This window comes from Prosopis cineraria, unplaced genomic scaffold, assembly GCF_029017545.1.
Source record: "Prosopis cineraria cultivar Desert tree isolate PC_DT_omini unplaced genomic scaffold, ASM2901754v1 PC14, whole genome shotgun sequence".
Classification (NCBI taxonomy): Eukaryota; Viridiplantae; Streptophyta; class Magnoliopsida; order Fabales; family Fabaceae; genus Prosopis; species Prosopis cineraria.
Genome location: NW_026555345.1, coordinates 27,458,009 through 27,477,089, shown reverse-complemented (window position 1 = coordinate 27,477,089; position 19,081 = coordinate 27,458,009). Strand labels below are relative to the sequence as shown.

Here is a 19,081-nt window from a genome sequence, read left to right as displayed (position 1 = left end):
AAGGATTATCAAATTCATCAACAGGATCATACACCGATCATTTCAAGCAGCAAAATGACAATTGGTATTTGTTTTTCACAAAAATAGATGCTTTTTTCCACAAAAATCCTCAAGACTAGCTCAGAACTCATCTTGTGATGCAATGTTAAATCTGACGACGTCTATTTGAATGTGTTCCAACATAAAATGCAACACCGTTGGGGAAACTGTATAGGTCTATTTTTGATATTGTGGACAGTCCTACTTCAATCCAAACTCATTCAAAACTTGTACTCACAATATTTGACACTTGGAGCCTATGATGCTAAATGTGTAAAATGCAGGGGACTTGTTTCATGCCCTAACGGAAAAATCTGTGGCTGAAATCATCGAACATCGATCAACTCAACATCAAATACGAGCCAAGAATTTGGAGGTATGCTCCCAGCACGTTTATCTCCATAACTGTAACAACAAATATAAACCCCAGCTTAGCATAACAATACACAGGAAAGGTTTACGAAAAGCTCAACCTTTCAAGAGGTCACGTTTCGGATATTTAATCTTTTCTTGGTTGAATTATAAATCAGAATTGCAGCTGAAAATGAAGAGCATCATTTCTAGCATGAGGTCATAGTTATGGTACCCCATTTATATGATCAGGCAAACAATTTCCAGAAGCAAAAACGAGTTAAAACGATCAAGAGCTAAAAGAATTGAATGCCCAAAGGGAAATTTAACTAGTTACAATGGACCATTGACGACAACAGAATGCAAGGAAAATGAGACGAATTCATACCCCATTGATGGTGGAATTGTGATTCTTCTTTTGTCCCCAATTCTCATACCTGATAACATAGTTACAGTAGAAGAATGTTGTGAGAACTTCAAATATAAATGAATTAATTAGTTACACATTTCTCCTAAAGCTTGTTAAACCCACACAAATATATTTTACATTTAGTCTAATTTTTTAATATAAAAATACCCTTCATCTATTTTAGTAAAAAAATGTATTTAAGTTAATGTAAACTTAAAATTTGACTAAATATGTAACATAACTAGCATGAACCCCACGCGTTGCAAGGTGATTAACGAAAAAGGTTTCATGAACTTTTATTTAAAAATGTTTCAAAGGGAGATCTATCCATCTTTCAAAATATAAAAGAAAAGTTTGTATAATTTACCATTGACGCCAACGTCCCAACCCTTTATGACTTGCCCTATACCTGCAAATAGGAAGGAAATTAGGGAGAGATAATATCAATTAGAGATATCTTACTCACTCAAATCAATAAAATATATACCAAGACGAAATTTAAAGGGTGCTCTTCCAATATTTGAGTCAAATATTTTCCCATTTTTCTGCAGCTTGCCAATGTATCTAACACTGACCTGAAAGAAATCAAGATCACATAATGAGTTTAACAGATTATAAAATTGGGTAAGGGGAGAACCAAATACTCTTAAGAAAAATTATTATATTTTTGTTGTGATGTAACATGGATAAATTAATTTGTGCTTATATCCATCATGGCTATGTCTGAAATAGCAAGAAAAATATGCCTATAGCCAGTGCCAAAGGTTACTATTCTTTTTCCGATTTACACTGTAACTATGGATGAAATAATTATTAAAAGAGGTGCTTAATTTAGGACGTCTTCCAACTTATTTCTTACCAATTGCTCTATATCACAACCAAAATTCTGAATAATTTATCTGCTATCACTTCATGGATATTCAGACTCACACAATAAGTATAAATAAAGAGAGATTAAAATAAGTGAGCTCTGAAAATATTGCAACTTGTCATACATACGCCATAAGTTTTCACGCAAGAATAGAAATAAGCCATCCTCAGAAAAATAAAAAATGAAAAGATCATTTAGACATTCCAACCATATAAAAATCAACAAGTTCAATACGATGAATGACCTGTTTTCCAGCAGTAGCTCTTTTGCCATCTGGTTTACCCATGGATAGCTCCTCAACAACTAACCCATTTGGGAAGGTTCTTATTTGAGATGGCTTGACATCTATTTCCTCCTCTACCCTCTCAGAAGTGGATATATCTTGATTTCTTGTAACTGTGGACGTTTGATTTGCATCAGTTACCCCTTCATCCTTGGTCTTCTTCTTCTTCTTTTTCTTCATTTTCTTCTCGCCAAGGATTCTGTCCATAGGTACAAGAAATTTAAGCAATGAAAGGTGATATTTACGAAAGTAAATTACATTCACTGCCTTAACATTCTTAAAACATAAAATCACATCACATCAGATAACATCCCTTCTAGTTCCAAATTATGTTCCAACCTCTCATCAAGTCTACAAATTCTAGTCCCAGGACCTTCCTTACTTTAGGTCATTAGCATTAATTGGCAATTTTAATGATTTGAACAGCATCAAATTATAGGATATTAAGGGTTTCTAGGAGGAAAATCCTGTATTTTTGTGACTGCTTATGAGTTTAATCTACCATGTTTCTAATAAAGGAGAGATTTCTGTACATGTTGACTGCAATATAATCTATTTTCAAATCAAAAAGGACTCCTCAGGTAGGAGAAAGCTGACATCTTATTCAATTTTCTTTGCCTAATTTACTGAAACGTAAGGAATAGAATGACAAAACCAAGTCAAAGATCTTACTTTTCATTAGATACATTTCCTTCACACTCATCCTCAGCATGAGAAACATGATCCAGGCTGGGTGTTGTTTTTGCCTCCTCAGGATGATCACCACCTGCACTAGTATCGTGGGTCTCATTATAATCACCAGATATTTTGGCACTGTCCCCTTTACCTTGTTCTTTCAACTTCTTTTTCTTCGTCTTTTTCCTGAAATCATCATGGGAAATATTTAGTGCAACACGGCCTTCCAGCAGCAAGACATACAAATAAAATGTCAAGTCTTCACTTTCTTGCAACCCAATTTTAGTGTTCTCATTTCCCTTACTCCTAAAAGAATGACAGAAAATGTCATAATAAAATTACTAAATTAGTTATCAGAAGTAATTAACCTAGTATCTCACCCTCCCAGATGTTCAGATTTCTCAGCAACTTCAACTTTTCGTTTCAATGTTGCAGCATGATCATCATCTTTCACTTTCCTTTTATTGGCTTTCTCAGTTCTCTCATGTGTCTGTTCCTTGGCTTCTTCCTTCAGAGAAGCAGAAATTGGAAAACCATCTTCATCTTCACTTTCCATAAGAGGGAGGCCCTTATCACCTCTGACAACAATTTGCTGCTGAGAATTTTTGCTGTCCTTAGAGTTGGGCATTTGAACCTTTTTCTTAGACTTCTTAGAAGCATTATCTCCACTTTCAGGCTTATCATCATCTACTAGTTCCTCAATCACAACTGCAATAAAAGCAATAAAACAATTCAGAAAATTATATATAGTGCTGCTGCTTATTTCAATATAAGTTGAAAAGACACTGAGGAGAATGCATCATACGAAAAGATTATAATGAAAAAGTGAGAAACAAAATAAAATGTTAAAACACTGATATACTTAATTGACTTGAAATTTTATCAGGTCCATGATTTAGTATTGAATACAATATGTACAAAGAATGACCAAAAATAGCCAAAGCAAAATTTCATCGATAAATGTTGATTTGAAAGCTTCTCATACATTGTACATAACTGCGACCAGAGCACATAAGATTTGAGACTATATTTAATTTAATACTGATGTATCTGTCTATATAAAATGTCTAATGAAAACCAGTAAGGAATAATAACAGAAACATGCATATTAATTTGAGGATTTAAAGAAGATTCAAGGAAACAACCAAATTACCTCCACTATTTGGGACAGGTGAAGGTGGATAAGTGTCAATATCACTATCATCAATAAAGCCATCCGCATATTCATCTTCAGTGTTATATTCAGAAGACCCCCCTGTCTCTGTATCAGAGATATCCTCTCCAAAAGAATCACTTTCACATTGTCATAGGGAAACATGAAAAATATAATATTAATACATTATGTACTGTCTTCATCAAAATTATATTTATATATACATAAAAAAAATAAAAAAAGCAAATCAATGGAACTTCTTCAAAAAAGATACTACTCATAGTCATCCCTAAGTTCATCCCCATCATCAGCCTCAAAATAACCAGAGAGATGAATACTTCGAGGACCAATTACTGAGAAAGCCACTAAATCATCTTCATCAAACTCAAGATTCAAAGGGCATGATTCAGTCTTATTTGGCAGCAATGAGCACAAAAAGACTGGATTTTTGTGTCCAGCAGAACATTGGAGAATACTTTTCTCTGTTGATGAGCCAAGGCCTAAGGTTGCCTGAATTATTAAGGGGAAAAGGAGATACATTAGGAATCAACTTTGACTCAAAAGACAACAAAAGCCAATTTAGAGATGTTGAAATTTCTCATGCATTTAGAATTAAGCATGAATGTTTATGTAAGCTAATATCTTTCTAATTATACTTCCTGTCAAAGACTGTTATGGAATGGGTTTGACTATATAAGTAAAGATAAGGCAATGATAGTTCCAAATTTACTATAGTATGTTCAATTCTTGATAAGCCTGATTTCCAGCTTTTTGACCAGCAAACTGATTTCCAGTTTGAATTTCAGAAAGAAAACAAATTACATCCTTAAGAGCAATTGCAACTTAAGAAGCATGAACATTGAGACAGGATATTGTTTGAGGAATTTGCGCTTCATTAACGAATAATCAAACATTTGAACTCATAAAAATATTGACGGCTTTAAAGTAAAGGCACAGCAAATCTTAGAATGAAGCCAATTAGACTAACTAGCACGTGTAAGAGAATAAAAATTGGACTTAAATATGTAAAAAGACCTGGGTTACATGAAGCTTCCCTGGCACATTATCCGCATGGTAAGGATATGGTTTTTCAGGTTTCACTTCGATTCCTGAGAAGAATTAGATGTGAGGAAAAGTAAGTCTTGCGAACCATAGATCAAAATCTACCATTGTCAATAAGAAAAAGTCAAAATAAGCAAATTCCTCCATACAATAAATAATAAATATTTTTTTTTAAAGATAAGTTACTGAAAACAGAGGCACATTGAGATGTTAAGAGAATTTAAAAAATAAAAAACTAGCTGAGAAAACATTAGCTTCGCAAATCACAGCGACCAGGCACGTAAACAATCCAGGAAAAGAAAATGCAATTGAGAAAAAACATGAACAACAACGAGGTGACTAACCCCAGAATCCCATTGTTGCAGGGAAATCTTCGATGATGTTACGGCTTCCGGGTTCCACAATGGAATTCGCAACTCCTCTTAAACCCTTGACAGCTGTTCTTAAGAAGCTAAAACCCTAGTCTGGATGCCAAGTGTGAGCCGTCACAGCCCACGTCATGGAAATGTCAAACTTTTCTTTCAGCCTAAAAAGCTTACTTTAAAACAAAAACTCGTCAATTTCTCAAATCCTGTGTTGATATTAAATTTTGGAGAGAAAAAATATTTTTTATTTAAATTAATATTAAAACCATGGTATTGAAAACCGGACCGGACCGGCCGGGTCAACCCGGAAACCGGTGAACCGGTCCCCTGTCCGGTCTGGGTTTGCACTTAACCCGGTGAGGGAGTGAACCGGTGTAACCCGGTCAACTCGGGTTCAACCCGGTATAACCCGGATAACCCGGTGGGTTGACTGAGTTAACCGGTTTAATATTTTTTCAGACTTTTACCCCAAAACGACGTCGTTTTTGATTTTTTTTTTCATCTTTAATTTTTCAGAGCTCTGAGTTCGGAAAAAAATAACAAAAAAAAGTAAAATTGAAGTCAAAAAATAAAAAATTAGAGATAGAGCATGCTAAGTCCAAAAATATAGTATTTTATTATTGTTAGACTTTTGAGTGGTTGGATTTGGTTGAATGTTTTTATAATTAATGTCTTTTTATTTAAATTGTATTATTTTAATCATAACCGGTTTGCCACCGGTTCAACCCCCGGTTCAACCCTGATTGAACCACTAACCCGTGACCCAGTGCCATGACCGGTTTAATGACCGGTCCGATTTTACGTACCTTGATTAAAACTATTTTATTTCATTTGTTCATTACTCTATCTTACTTAATTATTTACTTACAAAATATTATTTATTATTATATTTTATTTAATTTTAGTTTAAGTGTTTAAATATTTTAAAATAATTTATTAATTTTTATACCATATGTTATTTATTTATTTACGAATAGTTATTCATTAGGGAGGATGATAGAGAAGTTTTAAAAGAATCAATTATAATTTAAATTAGGTTTTAAGTATCAAATTTTAAAAATGTAACTCAATCTCTTAATTTTGTAATTCCGTTGTGATAAAATTGTAACTTATATTTCAAATTTTAATAAAAAATAATTTTTTATTATTTAATCATATTAAAATTTAAAAAATAAGTTGTAAATTTATCATAAAGTAGTTACAAAATTAAAATATCGAGTTGTAAAATTTTAAAATTTGATACTTAAAATTTAACTTAAATTAATTGATCATTTTAAGGCTCCTTTGTCATTCTCTTTATTTATTACCTTACTTCACTTGTTTATTTCTTTATTTTACTTGATTACTTTTTAGAAAAATAAATAAGTAAAGTCGCGCGATAACTAATATCTCATAAGTAAATGAATAAGTAAAATAGAGTAATAAATAAGTAAAATAGGGTTATTATGATGTTAATGTAAATGATGGGCAAGCATATCATTTTTTTTCATAAATTTAATATCAAACTAAAATTTCTAAACAATTGTGATATTTCAAAAATTTAAAAATTTTAATTTAATATAACTCTTGAGTTCTTTATTGATATTTTCCACTCCAACTATCATCCTGCCGTGGATATTTTATTTTATAATATTTTTTTTCAATTTTTTTATATTAGACTTCGTGATTCCTGATTAGTCTATTTGAGGATCATCATCTAGTGTCACGTTTAGAGTTTAAAGTTATAAATTACGTTTATAATAAAAAATTATTTTTTGTTCTATTTATGATATAACTCATTTAATTTTTATCACAAATTTTTTATTTAACTATATTAAATTGATAAGAGAAAATATTATATTAAATAAAAAAATAAAATTAAAAATTTATTAAATTTTATGCAGAATTAATAAATTTTAAAATTTTTTATTCAAGTAAAACATGATGAAAATTTAAAAGTAACTTATAAATAAAATAAAAAATATTATCTAATAAAAATATAAAAAATTTAAAAAAACTATTAAAATAGAAGAGTCAAAATGATTTCATGAGTAACAACTAACTAGTGAAAAAATAAAAGTGTGATTAATTAATATGTTGTAAAAACTGAAAGAAAATTATGAAAAAGTATGATAATGCCGGTTTGAGCTATAAAGATATGCGGAAACCAGATTAATTATTAATTAATTAATTAATATTATTTATAAACCGTTTATTGTTTTGGAAATAGGATATAATACTTCTAGGTTTTTTTTAAATAAGAAAGTTAATACTCCTCCATCTTAATCTCAAATATAAACAAAAAGAATCAACCAAAAAAAAAATACCTTAAATATAAGCAAATTCTCCAATTCTAAGGTGCACTTACGTTGGCAAAAAAAAAAAAAAGGTTCATTTGATGGAGATTTCCAATATTAGCCTCTGATGGGGATGCATTATGCACATGCATTTAATGGTGTATTCTAATTAAAAATTAACAATAACTATGATGTTTAAAATCATTAATCAATTAAAAAAATAATTAAGAAAGATAGCTAACTTTTTAAAATCTTGCAAAATGATTATATATTTGATTATATTTGAGAGCAAAGGGAGGATAGACTTTAGGTATAACAAATCATAACTGAAAAAAATAATTAAATAGGTATAATAACCATGAAAAGTGCTAAATCCGACGAACAACAAACCTAGCTCTTGTAATATTGCTGCCCCCAAAAACGTGTTTTTTAAACAAGAATTTTTTTTTTTTTTAAAGTTGCTTAGAGTAATTATCACCGAATTTTGCCGTAGAAGATCTTCAGTGTTTGTTGAGTTCACAATTGGCATGAAGTGCCATTGAGTATTGACTATGCAATTCCGAGAATAATAACAGTGCAGGAACTCCAGAAGCCTCAGGAAAAAGCGCAACATCGTTTCGCTCCCGCGACATTGCGTTTCTCTGCTTTGGCTCGAAACAAAATTCGAACTCTTAATCTCATTTTACCAGTGATATATAATTTAATCATCCCTGAATCACACCATCAGCGGGAAAGGAGAAATCAATATGGAGAGCGCATCGGAGCTGGTAGAATTCCCATTGTTGTTGACCCCAATCGATTCCAATTACAGAGCTTGCACTATTCCTTACAGATTCCCATCCGATAATCCACGCAAGCCTACCCCTACCGAGCTAACTTGGATTGATCTTTTCTATAATTCCATTCCTTCCTTCAAGTACGTTTTTTATTTTTTTCCCCTTCAGTCCGTTTCTTTCTCTGCCACCTGCTTCCCAAAATTGCATGTCACACAAAACGAAGCACTATTTGGGACGAACAGAATTGCTTATTTATATAGTTTATGCGAGTGGTTCTTGATTGTTTGAATGGTGTGCAACCAAATAGTATTTAATCCACATATTTCTTCGTGCATTTTCATATCTGCTCTTATTCTTAGATGGGTTCGATGGTCTTTGCATTCATTAGCTTGATTCTCGTTTGCAGTCGAAGCCTTTGTTTTGACTATTGATTGATGTAGAATTTAGACAAATTATACGTTCCATGGAATGAATAACCATCACAAGGCATCAAAGATACATGCTTTTAGCTTTCCAATGGCAGCATGACTTCCCTGTAGAATTTAGTTTCTGTGAAGCAATCACCAAATCTAGTTTAAAATGACAGCTTTATACTGCCCCGAATTTTCAGGAAGCTTCTTTAATTGTTCAGATTGTTCAGCGTAACATCATGACGTGAGTGTTTGTAGTATCCCCTGGATCTCCAGGCTCTTTACAAGCATTTATCTTTATATAGATTTCTTACTGTACTGTTTGACCTCAAGAATTGATGATCTTCTTGTAAGTTATAAATTGTAACATAAGTTGTCAATGTTAGAGGTCTAAGTTGTGCAGAATCGCAAAGACCGCTGAAGTCAGTGTTTCTTTTGAAGTTGTAGCTCCGGAATATCATGATTTAAACTTTAGACAAGCAATTAATACATTTTTCCTCAAGAATGGGTTTGGTTTAGTTTGATATTATTGTTACCTTCAAATGTTTGCCGCGAGAAGGTACTTCTACAAGCTGTCTTTTTTTTTTTTAATAGATATTTCAAAGCAATCTTTGAAAAGATGGAGCTTTTGAATGTTTGGTAATTATTTACTGAAAGATTTCAATGCTGGAAAAGGACCAAAATAAACATGTAAATATTAAAGTTTCCAACAAAGAAATGTATTTTGTAAAATTTACAACCTGTAAATGTTCCAATGGTTTTCAATGTATTTTGTATGTTTCCAATATGAGTTTCTCCAGCTGAAGGGTTAGGAATTATTGTGCTTGGTATCGAGTTTTTCTGGACCAATAAAGGAAATTTTGGGGAGCCACAATTTGGCTTTTATGTTTCCATTTATTGGCTGTTAGGGTGTAAAAGCGCCTAGCATGTTAAGATTTTGGCTTTGATGGGTTCTACAGTTGCTAGAATCGATGAGGTTTATAATGAAAAGAATTTTGAATGCTGTCTGCCTTAGGGTATGGATCAGAGTAGCTTAGAGATACGAGAATAAAGTTGAGAATATTAACGAAGGTACAGGAATTGCAGTTTCATTACATTACAGAATCAAGAAGAGAGCAATCTTGCTACAATAATACATAAAACTGATCACCCTATAAAAAATTGCTTGAACTTTTTTCTTCAAGCATAAGGAATGCATTTCTAATACTGTTGTAATACTATAGCAGTCTGTTTTTCTTCATAACCAATAATACTTAGACATCAAAATAAGACTTTACACATTTGAATAATGAAAACAATCTGAAGTACAACTTGAAATCGGGAAACACAAAGGCAAATGAAGTACCCTGCATCTGAAAATATCAAAGTGACTCAAGTATCAACTTACTAAACTCATGGACCTTAATAGTTATGATTAAGTAAGGTTACAGAATGCAATGTGTTTATCTAGTATAATCTTATAGAACAATCGTATTTGTTTACATCAACAATTCGTCTCATTCAATACAGGAAGCGTGCAGAGAGTGATACTTCTGTTCCTGACGCTGCTTCCAGAGCTGAAAAATTTGCTGAAAGGTGATCTCTTGCTGCTTTTTCCTACTGGTTATTGGTCCCCTCCGAAAGATTTGTAGCATGAAAAGATCTATACGTGTTACATCATTGAGATGAGCGTATTTTTGGAAATTAGATTTGGATGAAGTTTCTCAGGCTTGATGGGTTCTTATCCTGATGATGGGATATATATACTTTGGTAAAAAGATGATGGGATATTTATATGATCTCTTATTTACTTTAAATGCATTTTCTTGTAAAGGTATGCTGAAATACTTGAAGATTTTAAGAATGATCCAGAAAGTCATGGCGGACCTCCAGATTGCATAGTATGTTCTCTGGATTATATTACTTTGAATGTTTGTTATCCAACCCCCTGAGATAGTGATAAAAAGCAAATATACAAATAGATTAGGGGTGGATCTAATTTTCTCCCTTTTTTCCTTTATAATATGGGGCTGGGAATACTCTAGCTTCTCTGCAGACTTCGTGAGCAAATACTTAGAGAACTGGGATTCAGAGATATCTTCAAGAAAGTTAAGGTAAGATTAATTTCGAAATTTGCTGTCTTGTATGCTGAAGTAAAGCATAAGCATATCTGTTTAAGATGGTTGAAATATGTAACATTTTGCACAAGGATAATGGGACATCTGATGGCATTATTTCTGAATTTGGATGACTGAAAACACAATCTACTAAACATTATTTAAGATTTATTATAAATGTTGTTATCCATCTTAAAAGAGGTGTCAGAATGGGATTTTGACGTATAAGTTCCTTTTACTTCTAATTTACTCAAGATTTGTGAATTCTTTCCTGACTATATTATTAGGATGAAGAGAATGCAAAAGCCATCTCCCTGTTTGAAGATGTTGTTCGTCTTAATGATGCTATTGAAGATGAAGGCAAGCGACTTGAGAATCTAGTTAGAGGAATTTTTGCCGGAAACATATTTGATCTTGGCTCTGCACAGGTTGGTTATTTTTCTATATCCTTTAAGGACATTTGGATGAGTCCACATATTTAAAACATCAGCTAAACTGAACTAAGCCTGCTTCTTGATGTGAGCCGGTGTTGTTTTGTTAAGCCATGTTGTCTGCAATATATTTTTATTTACCCTTTCAAATTTAAAAGCCTTATATCCCCCTGCTTTTGTGTCTGGCTTAGTTCCTCTAGTGGATACAGGCTCTATAGTGTGGCTAATCATCTTTCAAATTGATACTCCTTACCTCCAGTTAATTGGTATTGACCAGTGCCTTTGGTTAGTTGTTTCTGGGATCACCTTCCCTGAATGATTGCAAACACAGCCTGGAACTTTTTCTCGGGAGACCATATATATAGAGAGGAAAAGCTTAAATATGTTCTAGTTTGTTAACTTACAGAGACTATGCATCTACCAGAAAACAATCTGTTATGCTAGATTTTATTTGCATATGCCAGCAATTTGATGAGTATAGCAACGGTTGGTTTATGTACCACCTTCATCCTTTCACAATTTCTTGAAGCTTGCAGAGGTTTTCTCTAAGGATGGAATGTCCTTTTTAGCTAGTTGTCAAAATCTTGTCCCTCGACCTTGGGTTATTGATGACCTTGACACTTTCAAAATGAAATGGAGCAAGAAGCCTTGGAAGAAGGCAAGTTTACTTTTTTTATATATATTGTAACAAATAATTCTTATGTTGTATTTCATCTCTTTTGGCATATTTTATGCTGTGGCAGTGTCTAAATCTGTTTATTCTACAATGACAGGTTATCATATTTGTTGATAACTCAGGTGCAGACATAATTTTGGGTATTTTGCCCTTTGCAAGGGAGCTTCTTCGGCGTGGGAGTGTGGTATGCAGAAATCTGTTTCTGTTTTTATCCCTCCAAAGCTCAATCGACAATGTGTTGAAGTTTGAAATAGTTGGAATTCAATTTTTTTTTCTTAGTAAAGAGCTAAAAGATCTCCCGTTCTTGATATTCTGCTTTTCGTGTCAAAGGATTTCATCAAGAAACTAATTTCTGAACTTATAATATATTTGATTTCCAAGTAATTGTGTAATTAGATCCACGGAATTCTTTGTTCTGTTCATAATGTGTATTGATCTTATGACTATCATGATCTAGGTGTTTGGTAGTCTTTTTCCTTAAATATTTGTTTGAAATTGAGATTGCTTTTCACTTGTTCTTCCACAGCTCCATCCTTCGGCAATATTTATGAGACTCTGTTTTGAATTCAGGTTGTATTGGCTGCTAACGACTTACCTTCCATCAATGATGTGACTTACCCTGAGCTAGTTGAAATCATCTCGAAGGTAATTGCACATTTGTTAAACTTTTGATATTTCCATATCGTCTGCTAAATGTAGAACGTTGGTCATCAGCTAAAAGATAAAGAAGGAAGGCTTCAGGGCGTCGATGCTTCTAATCTCTTGATTGCTAACTCTGGCAATGATTTGCCGGTAAGAAAATAAGCTATACCAATTATATACATATATATGTTTGATCATTAACATGTGTGAATAATCAGTGCTTGTAGGCTATACCATATATATTATTTAGATCATTAACTCGTGATAATCAATGCTTTTTGTTGTTTTTCAACTCATTGCAGGTGGCTGATCTTACAAGGATATCACAGGAGCTTGCATATCTGGCCAATGATGCAGATCTTGTCATCTTAGAAGGGATGGTATGTTTGTCATTGTATATTAGTGCATAACTACCCTCACATTGTCATAACGATAGACAATACACGCATTATTGGGCTATGATGCTCTAAGCAAAGTAGGTAATAAAGGAATTAGGATTTCAACTGGTGGGATTAAGGATGGTATAACTTTCAAGCATTTGTCACAATATGATAAATAAGTTTGAGTGGGGAAACCAGAAGTGGCAATGCAAGGTGGAAGCAGGGCTGTACAGAATTTATGAATTATAAACACTGATTTTAAGGGTTTGTTAATGGTCCGGGCATATATGAAAAGAGACATATTAAGGAGGGTTATTCTAATGTATCTTTTTGATCCAGAGAAAAGTTCTAGCCAAAGATTACAGAAAAAGAGAAAATCAGATTACAAACTTTCTACTTTTGGGGTTCCTTAGACACAAACCAGATGATTTTGGACTGTACAATTCAAAGAAGCAAGCTTCATAGTTCCTTAGATAGTGGATTTAATATTTTACCATAGTTGGAGCCATTGAGCCACCTATTACGGAGATACAAATTCAATTAACAAAGCAACTTTTAAGCCAATTATAAGGTTAAAAAAATTCCATTATGGGGCCCATGCTTAACAGATCAAGCTGCTGGGTCAAGTAATAATTCTTGATATAGAATAATAGCTAGGCCAATCAAGTAGTTTGATGTTCAGTTGATCAACAATAGACTCAATCTGAATCAAAAAAAGAAAAGAAAAGAAAAGAGTTGTAGCATAAAGTAATGTCTATATCTAACATGCAATGCTGCTGCATGTCTTGATCGTACTTTGTATTCAGAGAACCTCAATGAGATTGCCCGTTCTTTCTTTTTGCCATTTATCTTTTTCTGATGTCTCTAAAATTAAATATGGGGCACACCCAGAGACTTTAAAAAGGTCCCAAAAATTTTTTTGGGTTAATTGGGAAGTCCCATAAATTAATTTGGCATCGCTAAAACAAATCCTCTTTTGCATTGCTTAGGAGACTTGGCCAAAACCTGCAAGTGGAGCATATTTGTTTTGCAAAACAAATATGATCATGAGTTCTTAGACGTGCCTATTGGTGTAGAGCAAAGAATAGGTTCAAAAATTTGTCTCAAATTATAATGTGTTATGGATCCTTGAGATTTTCATGTGAAGGCAGAAATTGTAGTTCAAGGGAGGAAAATGCTTGGAATACTTAAATGTGTAATTTTGACATTATACTGGGCGAAATTTTATTTTGAAATGCTGATATTAGAAACTGACATCTCAGTCTTAGAAAATGAAATGAATTAGAATAGGAACTGACCTTTTTCCTTTGAGACAGGGTCGTGGAATTGAAACAAATCTCTATGCTCAGTTTAAATGCGATTCGCTCAAGATTGGGATGGTAATGCATTTTACCACTTTTAGTTTAGTTGCTTCGTACTGCATGAAAAATATTGAACATTTTTCTACTTCTTAAGTGCATGTTTTTGAAGATATTAGAGAACAGGGATAATATAACTTTTAGTCATTAAGATTTCTTTCAATTATCTATTTAGTCCTTAAATTTTTACTCACTGCAATTCAATCCTTGCAATTTATTGAGTTGAAGAATTATAGGGATTGGGTTCTTTCAAGTAAATATATATATATATATATATATATATAAAGATTGAGTTGCTTTGAATCAAGAAATTATAGAGATTCGGTTGTTCTAATTTGAAGTTCAACGGCAAAATTGATAATTGACGGAAAAAAATCAGGGACTAAAACTATATTTGTCCTGGAGAATATGAAAATGAGGCTATACCAAATGGCGTGTTGATGAATTTTCATAATTTGATCGGGGCCATATAATGTGCAGGTGAAGCATCCAGAGGTTGCCCAATTTCTTGGAGGACGTCTCTATGACTGCGTATTCAAATATAATGAAGCTTCCAGCTTATAAGTGTTAAATTAATCTACTAATGCTACTTATTTAGGTTAATAATCCAATCTGAAATTCGATTTAAATCTGGAGCACGCTTACATTGATGAATTAGATTAGATCTGATATTCTACATTTCTGCTACGTGCATGACTTTGCTTAATGCATACTGTGATATTGCCTTTGTCGTGTCATCACGACATCACTTGAATCTGTTATGATCTAAGCTCTTATTTTCTCACATGACGAAATAATTTTGCTTTCATGGTTCCCTCTGGATCACTATTGATTCTAACTTTGTATGACGTACTAAGTTTATATATTGATTTATGATTGAATATATATATATATATATATATTAAATGTTGATTTGTTTATATGTGCGCGTCTGATAAATTTATGTGAGATAGCATTAGTCACAAATTTGATGCTCATTCATCACTAAACTAGAATTTCAACCATCTAAATCTAATTTGGGTAATTCAAATTTAAAGTTTGCAATTATTTTCTTGTTTAAATGATAAATTAATTTTTTATTTAAGTGACACCGATGGGATTATTATTTTGATTGCTCACAGATATTCTATTAGAGGTTATTTTATTTAAATATGATCAAACATTAAATATGTGCGCTTTCTTAAATAGAGATTTGAACTTTAATTTATCACATTATGATGAATTAATCCATTTCACTAGATCCAATTTAGTTAGTAAATTTATATTCATTTTGTTAAAATTAGACATCTATTAGAATAAAAATATTATGTTCAATTAAATCTGGGTCGTTTAATTTTGATAAAAGGCAATTAAAACAAGCAATAAACGCCAATAATGAGCATCAAATCCATTTTGCTAATTAATTAATATTGATTGCATGACTCGGTTGACTCACGTCATGTTGGGTGACTGTGATTTTAGTCACTAACAAACCAAGGTATCCAACGTATTTTTTTTTTTATTTTGTTGGGGAAAAAAATATTTTACAATTTTTTATATGAACTAAGATTAGGTTCAAGTGGACTAAAGTAGGAACCCCAAATACAAAATCCATTCCTTTGGAGGTGTGATTCAAATTGATTTGAGGTTTCTATAGCAGATCATGGAGTCCTCAACGAATTTTCAGCAAACTTGATTGAATTTTTATTGGTGATTTTTGTTAGATGTATAATATTAATAGTGATATTGATTAGAAGTCCAATTTTGGTGCTGATCATGTAATGAAATCAGGATGGTTCAAATTTAAGATTTTATTTTTTTAGTTTTAGTTTTTATTTATTATAAAATTATAAAATTTTAATGAATTCATCTTATTATCTTGGACAATGCAGATTTAATATGAGTAGTCCAATCTAATATTAATTTTTTTTTATAATTTTTATAAATTGATTATCCAAGTGTATTCTAGGCAGTCTAAATTTATAATTTTCAAGTTGTAACTTTTTTTTTAATTTTTTAAAGTGTCAGTTTGAAAATTATCTTTATTTTTAGTTTTTAATATTATATTTACAAAATAAAAACGTGCAAAAATTCTAAAAAATTTTATTATTAAATCCAAACCATTTAAAATATATTTGGATAATTAATTGATAAACAATATAAAAAATTTTAATACTAAACTAAACCATTCACATTAAATCTATATTATCCATATTGATGATAAATAAATTTATTAAAATTTTATAATTTTTTATAATAGATATAAAATAAAAATATAAAAATAAAATTTTAAAATCTGAACTGTTTGGATTGCTCATCAAGGGATGAGCACCTAAACCAAATACTATTGATTAGTAGACTTATTCATAGACAAAAGATTGAAATGTAAGAGGATATTTAAAAAAAAAAAAGTAATATGGTTAAAGAGTGGAAATTGTATTATTTAATTTTAAGGCTTCATTGATAGAATAAATGGTTTTATTTCATTGTGTGCTTAATAAGGAAGTGAGGCTATCGTAGAACTAAAGAAACTTTAATTATTACAATATTAGGAAAGCCGCATCTTCGGACCAAATTTTTTTTTTTTTTAAAAAAAAAGGAAGAGAGAGAGACAGAAATCGATGGAGGGTTTGAAATTTGAATTCAGATGTACCTCACTTACTCATAACTAATCATGCAGAGGTATATATATTTATATTTTAATAATTAGTAATTAAAGGCACATGTGAGAATATGAATTATACAATCATGAATGATAATGATAATTCATGATAGCTCCATATTACAAACGTTACATAAAAAGTTTAATGTGTACACCATTATTTTTCACACCATCACATGGATAAATCGATGCATAATTAGGTACAAGTTTCAAAAAAAAATTTATCTAGGTTAAGAAATTATCTAGAAACTAATAAAATTGATTTATTTCTAGGGGATAATTTGACCATAAAAAATGGGGTTACATGAAAAATGATAATTTACAATTTAAAAAAAATGTACATTTAGTCTTCTAGCAAAACATAAAATTTTAATTTGATCTTTTCATTTTATAAAAGCATCTTTTCAATGAAAAAAAAAAACTCTAATACTATTAGTCTCAACTAAAGCTAATAATTTCGGTCTAGCCTGAATTCGTCCAAAAAAATTTAAGGTCAAGCTTAAGAAAAAACATACTTTCTTATATTCGGGCATATTTAGACCAGCCAAAAACTCAAATAAAAAATTATTTTTTAAAAAATATATAAAATATATTAAATATCAATTAATTATTTAAGTTTTAAGTCATACACATCATTTAAGGATAAAAAAATATTTTTATATTTTTTATAAAATAAAATAATTAATTTTAAAGTAAAAAATATTTTAAAAATAAAATTCAAATATTCGGGCCGCTTGAAGTTCGAAGGAATTCAAGTCAAGCTTGGTTATTTGAGCTTTTCAAAGAGTCAAGCTTGTTCGGGTGCTTTCGTATTCGGGTCAGGCTTATTCGAGCTCGACTCAACCTGCTTAAATTCCTAGCTCTAATTTGAACTAAGGGTGAGAATAAGTTAGGCCCCCAACAGGGGGCTATATTTTAACTTACTTCAAACTCAACCTAACCTATTTACTAAATGAGTTTAGACCAAGTTCAAATATTTAATTAGATCTATTTAATTAAAAAGTTTAAATTTATTTTTTTCAAGGCATAACTAGCAAGGTTGATAGATCTCGCGCGCGCGCACACATTATGTATGTATGTATGTATGTATGTATGTATGTATGTATGTATTAGGTAATATATCATAAACACATCAATTTCATAATTTGATTTTTAATCAGTCTATTCCTTTTTATTTTTAGTTATGTTTTCAATCATATTGAATTTGTATATTAATTTTAATATTATTACTTTATTATTATATTGTATTGTAATTGATAAATCTTTTTAATTATTATATATTGTAATCGATAAATCAAATTATATATTATATACTATAAAAGTCTTAAACTATATTTAAAACATTTAAAATTAAAATACAAACCCAATTTAAAAGACTTATTTTTACGTAACCTTTCAAGCCAAGCTGAACTTTAAGTAAGTTCAGGCTTGAGCCGTGAAAAAATTCTTATGTGAGTTTCAAGTCGAATTTAGACTTTTAATTTATCATACAGACTTAGGCTTATTTTATCAAAACTTAGTTCAGTCTAGCCTATTTTCACTCCTAGTCTCAACTCTCAAACAATAATTTTTTATATCAATTATTATTATTTTAAATAATTAAACTTAATGTATCAATGTCTCTATGTTTAAAAGTTTAATGTTGGCATTTTTTATTATTGGAATCAACTGTCTACAGAGTTAAAGTTAGAAAAAAAAAATATTATAAAGTACCATGTGAGGTTAACAGAGTAAAGTGTTTTTTTGTTTTTAGGGGTTTGAACTATTTTTTTTATTCTAACGTTTTTTTTAATAATTTTAAATTTAAAAAATCTTTGTCGTTTACATTTGATTTAAACAAGTTTTGGTTATCTGATTTAAGCAATTCAAATAAGGTGTTCCTGGCATACAGGAAATCTTTAAGATATTTTAATATTTATCTCTTGAAGCTTTAAGTTTAATCCTAAACTTCTTAAATTGGAAGGTGGACTTTTCTGATCATCCATGCAAGGAATCTGACGATTATCATAATTCATATAAAAAAAAAGGGTCTGAATTTAAAAATAAAAAATTACTTATCATTTTGTGATAACTGCAGAATCAGTTGATTGTCTTAAGCTCTACTCAAATAAATTATATTCTTTTCCTAAAAAAAAATGGTAAAATACTCAACATAAAGATATTCATTTAAAAAAAAAGGAAATTGCA

At 30.9% G+C, this 19,081-nt stretch overlaps 2 protein-coding genes across 3 annotated transcripts; one reads left to right on the top strand and one right to left on the bottom strand.

The window, feature by feature from the left end:
• Positions 1-40: 40 nt before the first annotated feature.
• Positions 41-5,344, bottom strand: LOC129292805 (peptidyl-prolyl cis-trans isomerase FKBP53). The gene is made up of 11 exons (XM_054930454.1): positions 5,188-5,344; positions 4,817-4,890; positions 4,056-4,291; positions 3,782-3,921; positions 3,009-3,336; positions 2,626-2,814; positions 1,915-2,152; positions 1,287-1,374; positions 1,167-1,208; positions 779-827; positions 41-444 (listed from the first exon to the last, which is right to left on the bottom strand). The coding sequence occupies exons 1-11, from the start codon at positions 5,198-5,200 to the stop codon at positions 366-368; spliced, it is 1,476 nt and encodes a 491-aa protein (XP_054786429.1). The 5' UTR covers positions 5,201-5,344; the 3' UTR covers positions 41-365.
• Positions 5,345-7,989: 2,645 nt separating this feature from the next.
• Positions 7,990-15,066, top strand: LOC129293623 (damage-control phosphatase At2g17340-like). Of its 2 annotated transcripts, XM_054931685.1 has the most exons (13): positions 8,534-8,551; positions 8,871-8,914; positions 10,180-10,245; positions 10,484-10,550; positions 10,695-10,763; positions 11,054-11,194; positions 11,727-11,855; positions 11,971-12,057; positions 12,444-12,518; positions 12,588-12,665; positions 12,818-12,895; positions 14,212-14,274; positions 14,734-15,066. In XM_054931685.1, the coding sequence occupies exons 1-13, from the start codon at positions 8,549-8,551 to the stop codon at positions 14,815-14,817; spliced, it is 984 nt and encodes a 327-aa protein (XP_054787660.1). In that variant the 5' UTR covers positions 8,534-8,548; the 3' UTR covers positions 14,818-15,066. The 2 variants fall into 2 exon arrangements, with proteins under 2 accessions (XP_054787659.1, XP_054787660.1); XM_054931684.1 differs by lacking the exons at positions 8,534-8,551; positions 8,871-8,914 and adding an exon at positions 7,990-8,400.
• Positions 15,067-19,081: the final 4,015 nt, after the last annotated feature.

Coding starts and splice junctions, on each gene's coding strand:
- LOC129293623 (XM_054931684.1), top strand. CDS start 8,231: ATGGAGAGCGCATCGGAGCTGGTAGAATTCCCATTGTTGTTGACCCCA. Junction 10,246..10,483: donor GCTGAAAAATTTGCTGAAAG/GTGATCTCTTGC, acceptor TTTCTTGTAAAG/GTATGCTGAAATACTTGAAG. Junction 12,058..12,443: donor TTCTTCGGCGTGGGAGTGTG/GTATGCAGAAAT, acceptor TTTTGAATTCAG/GTTGTATTGGCTGCTAACGA.
- LOC129292805 (XM_054930454.1), bottom strand. Junction 3,337..3,781: donor ACCTGTCCCAAATAGTGGAG/GTAATTTGGTTG, acceptor CTTTTATTGCAG/TTGTGATTGAGGAACTAGTA. Junction 1,375..1,914: donor GAGCTACTGCTGGAAAACAG/GTCATTCATCGT, acceptor GATTTCTTTCAG/GTCAGTGTTAGATACATTGG.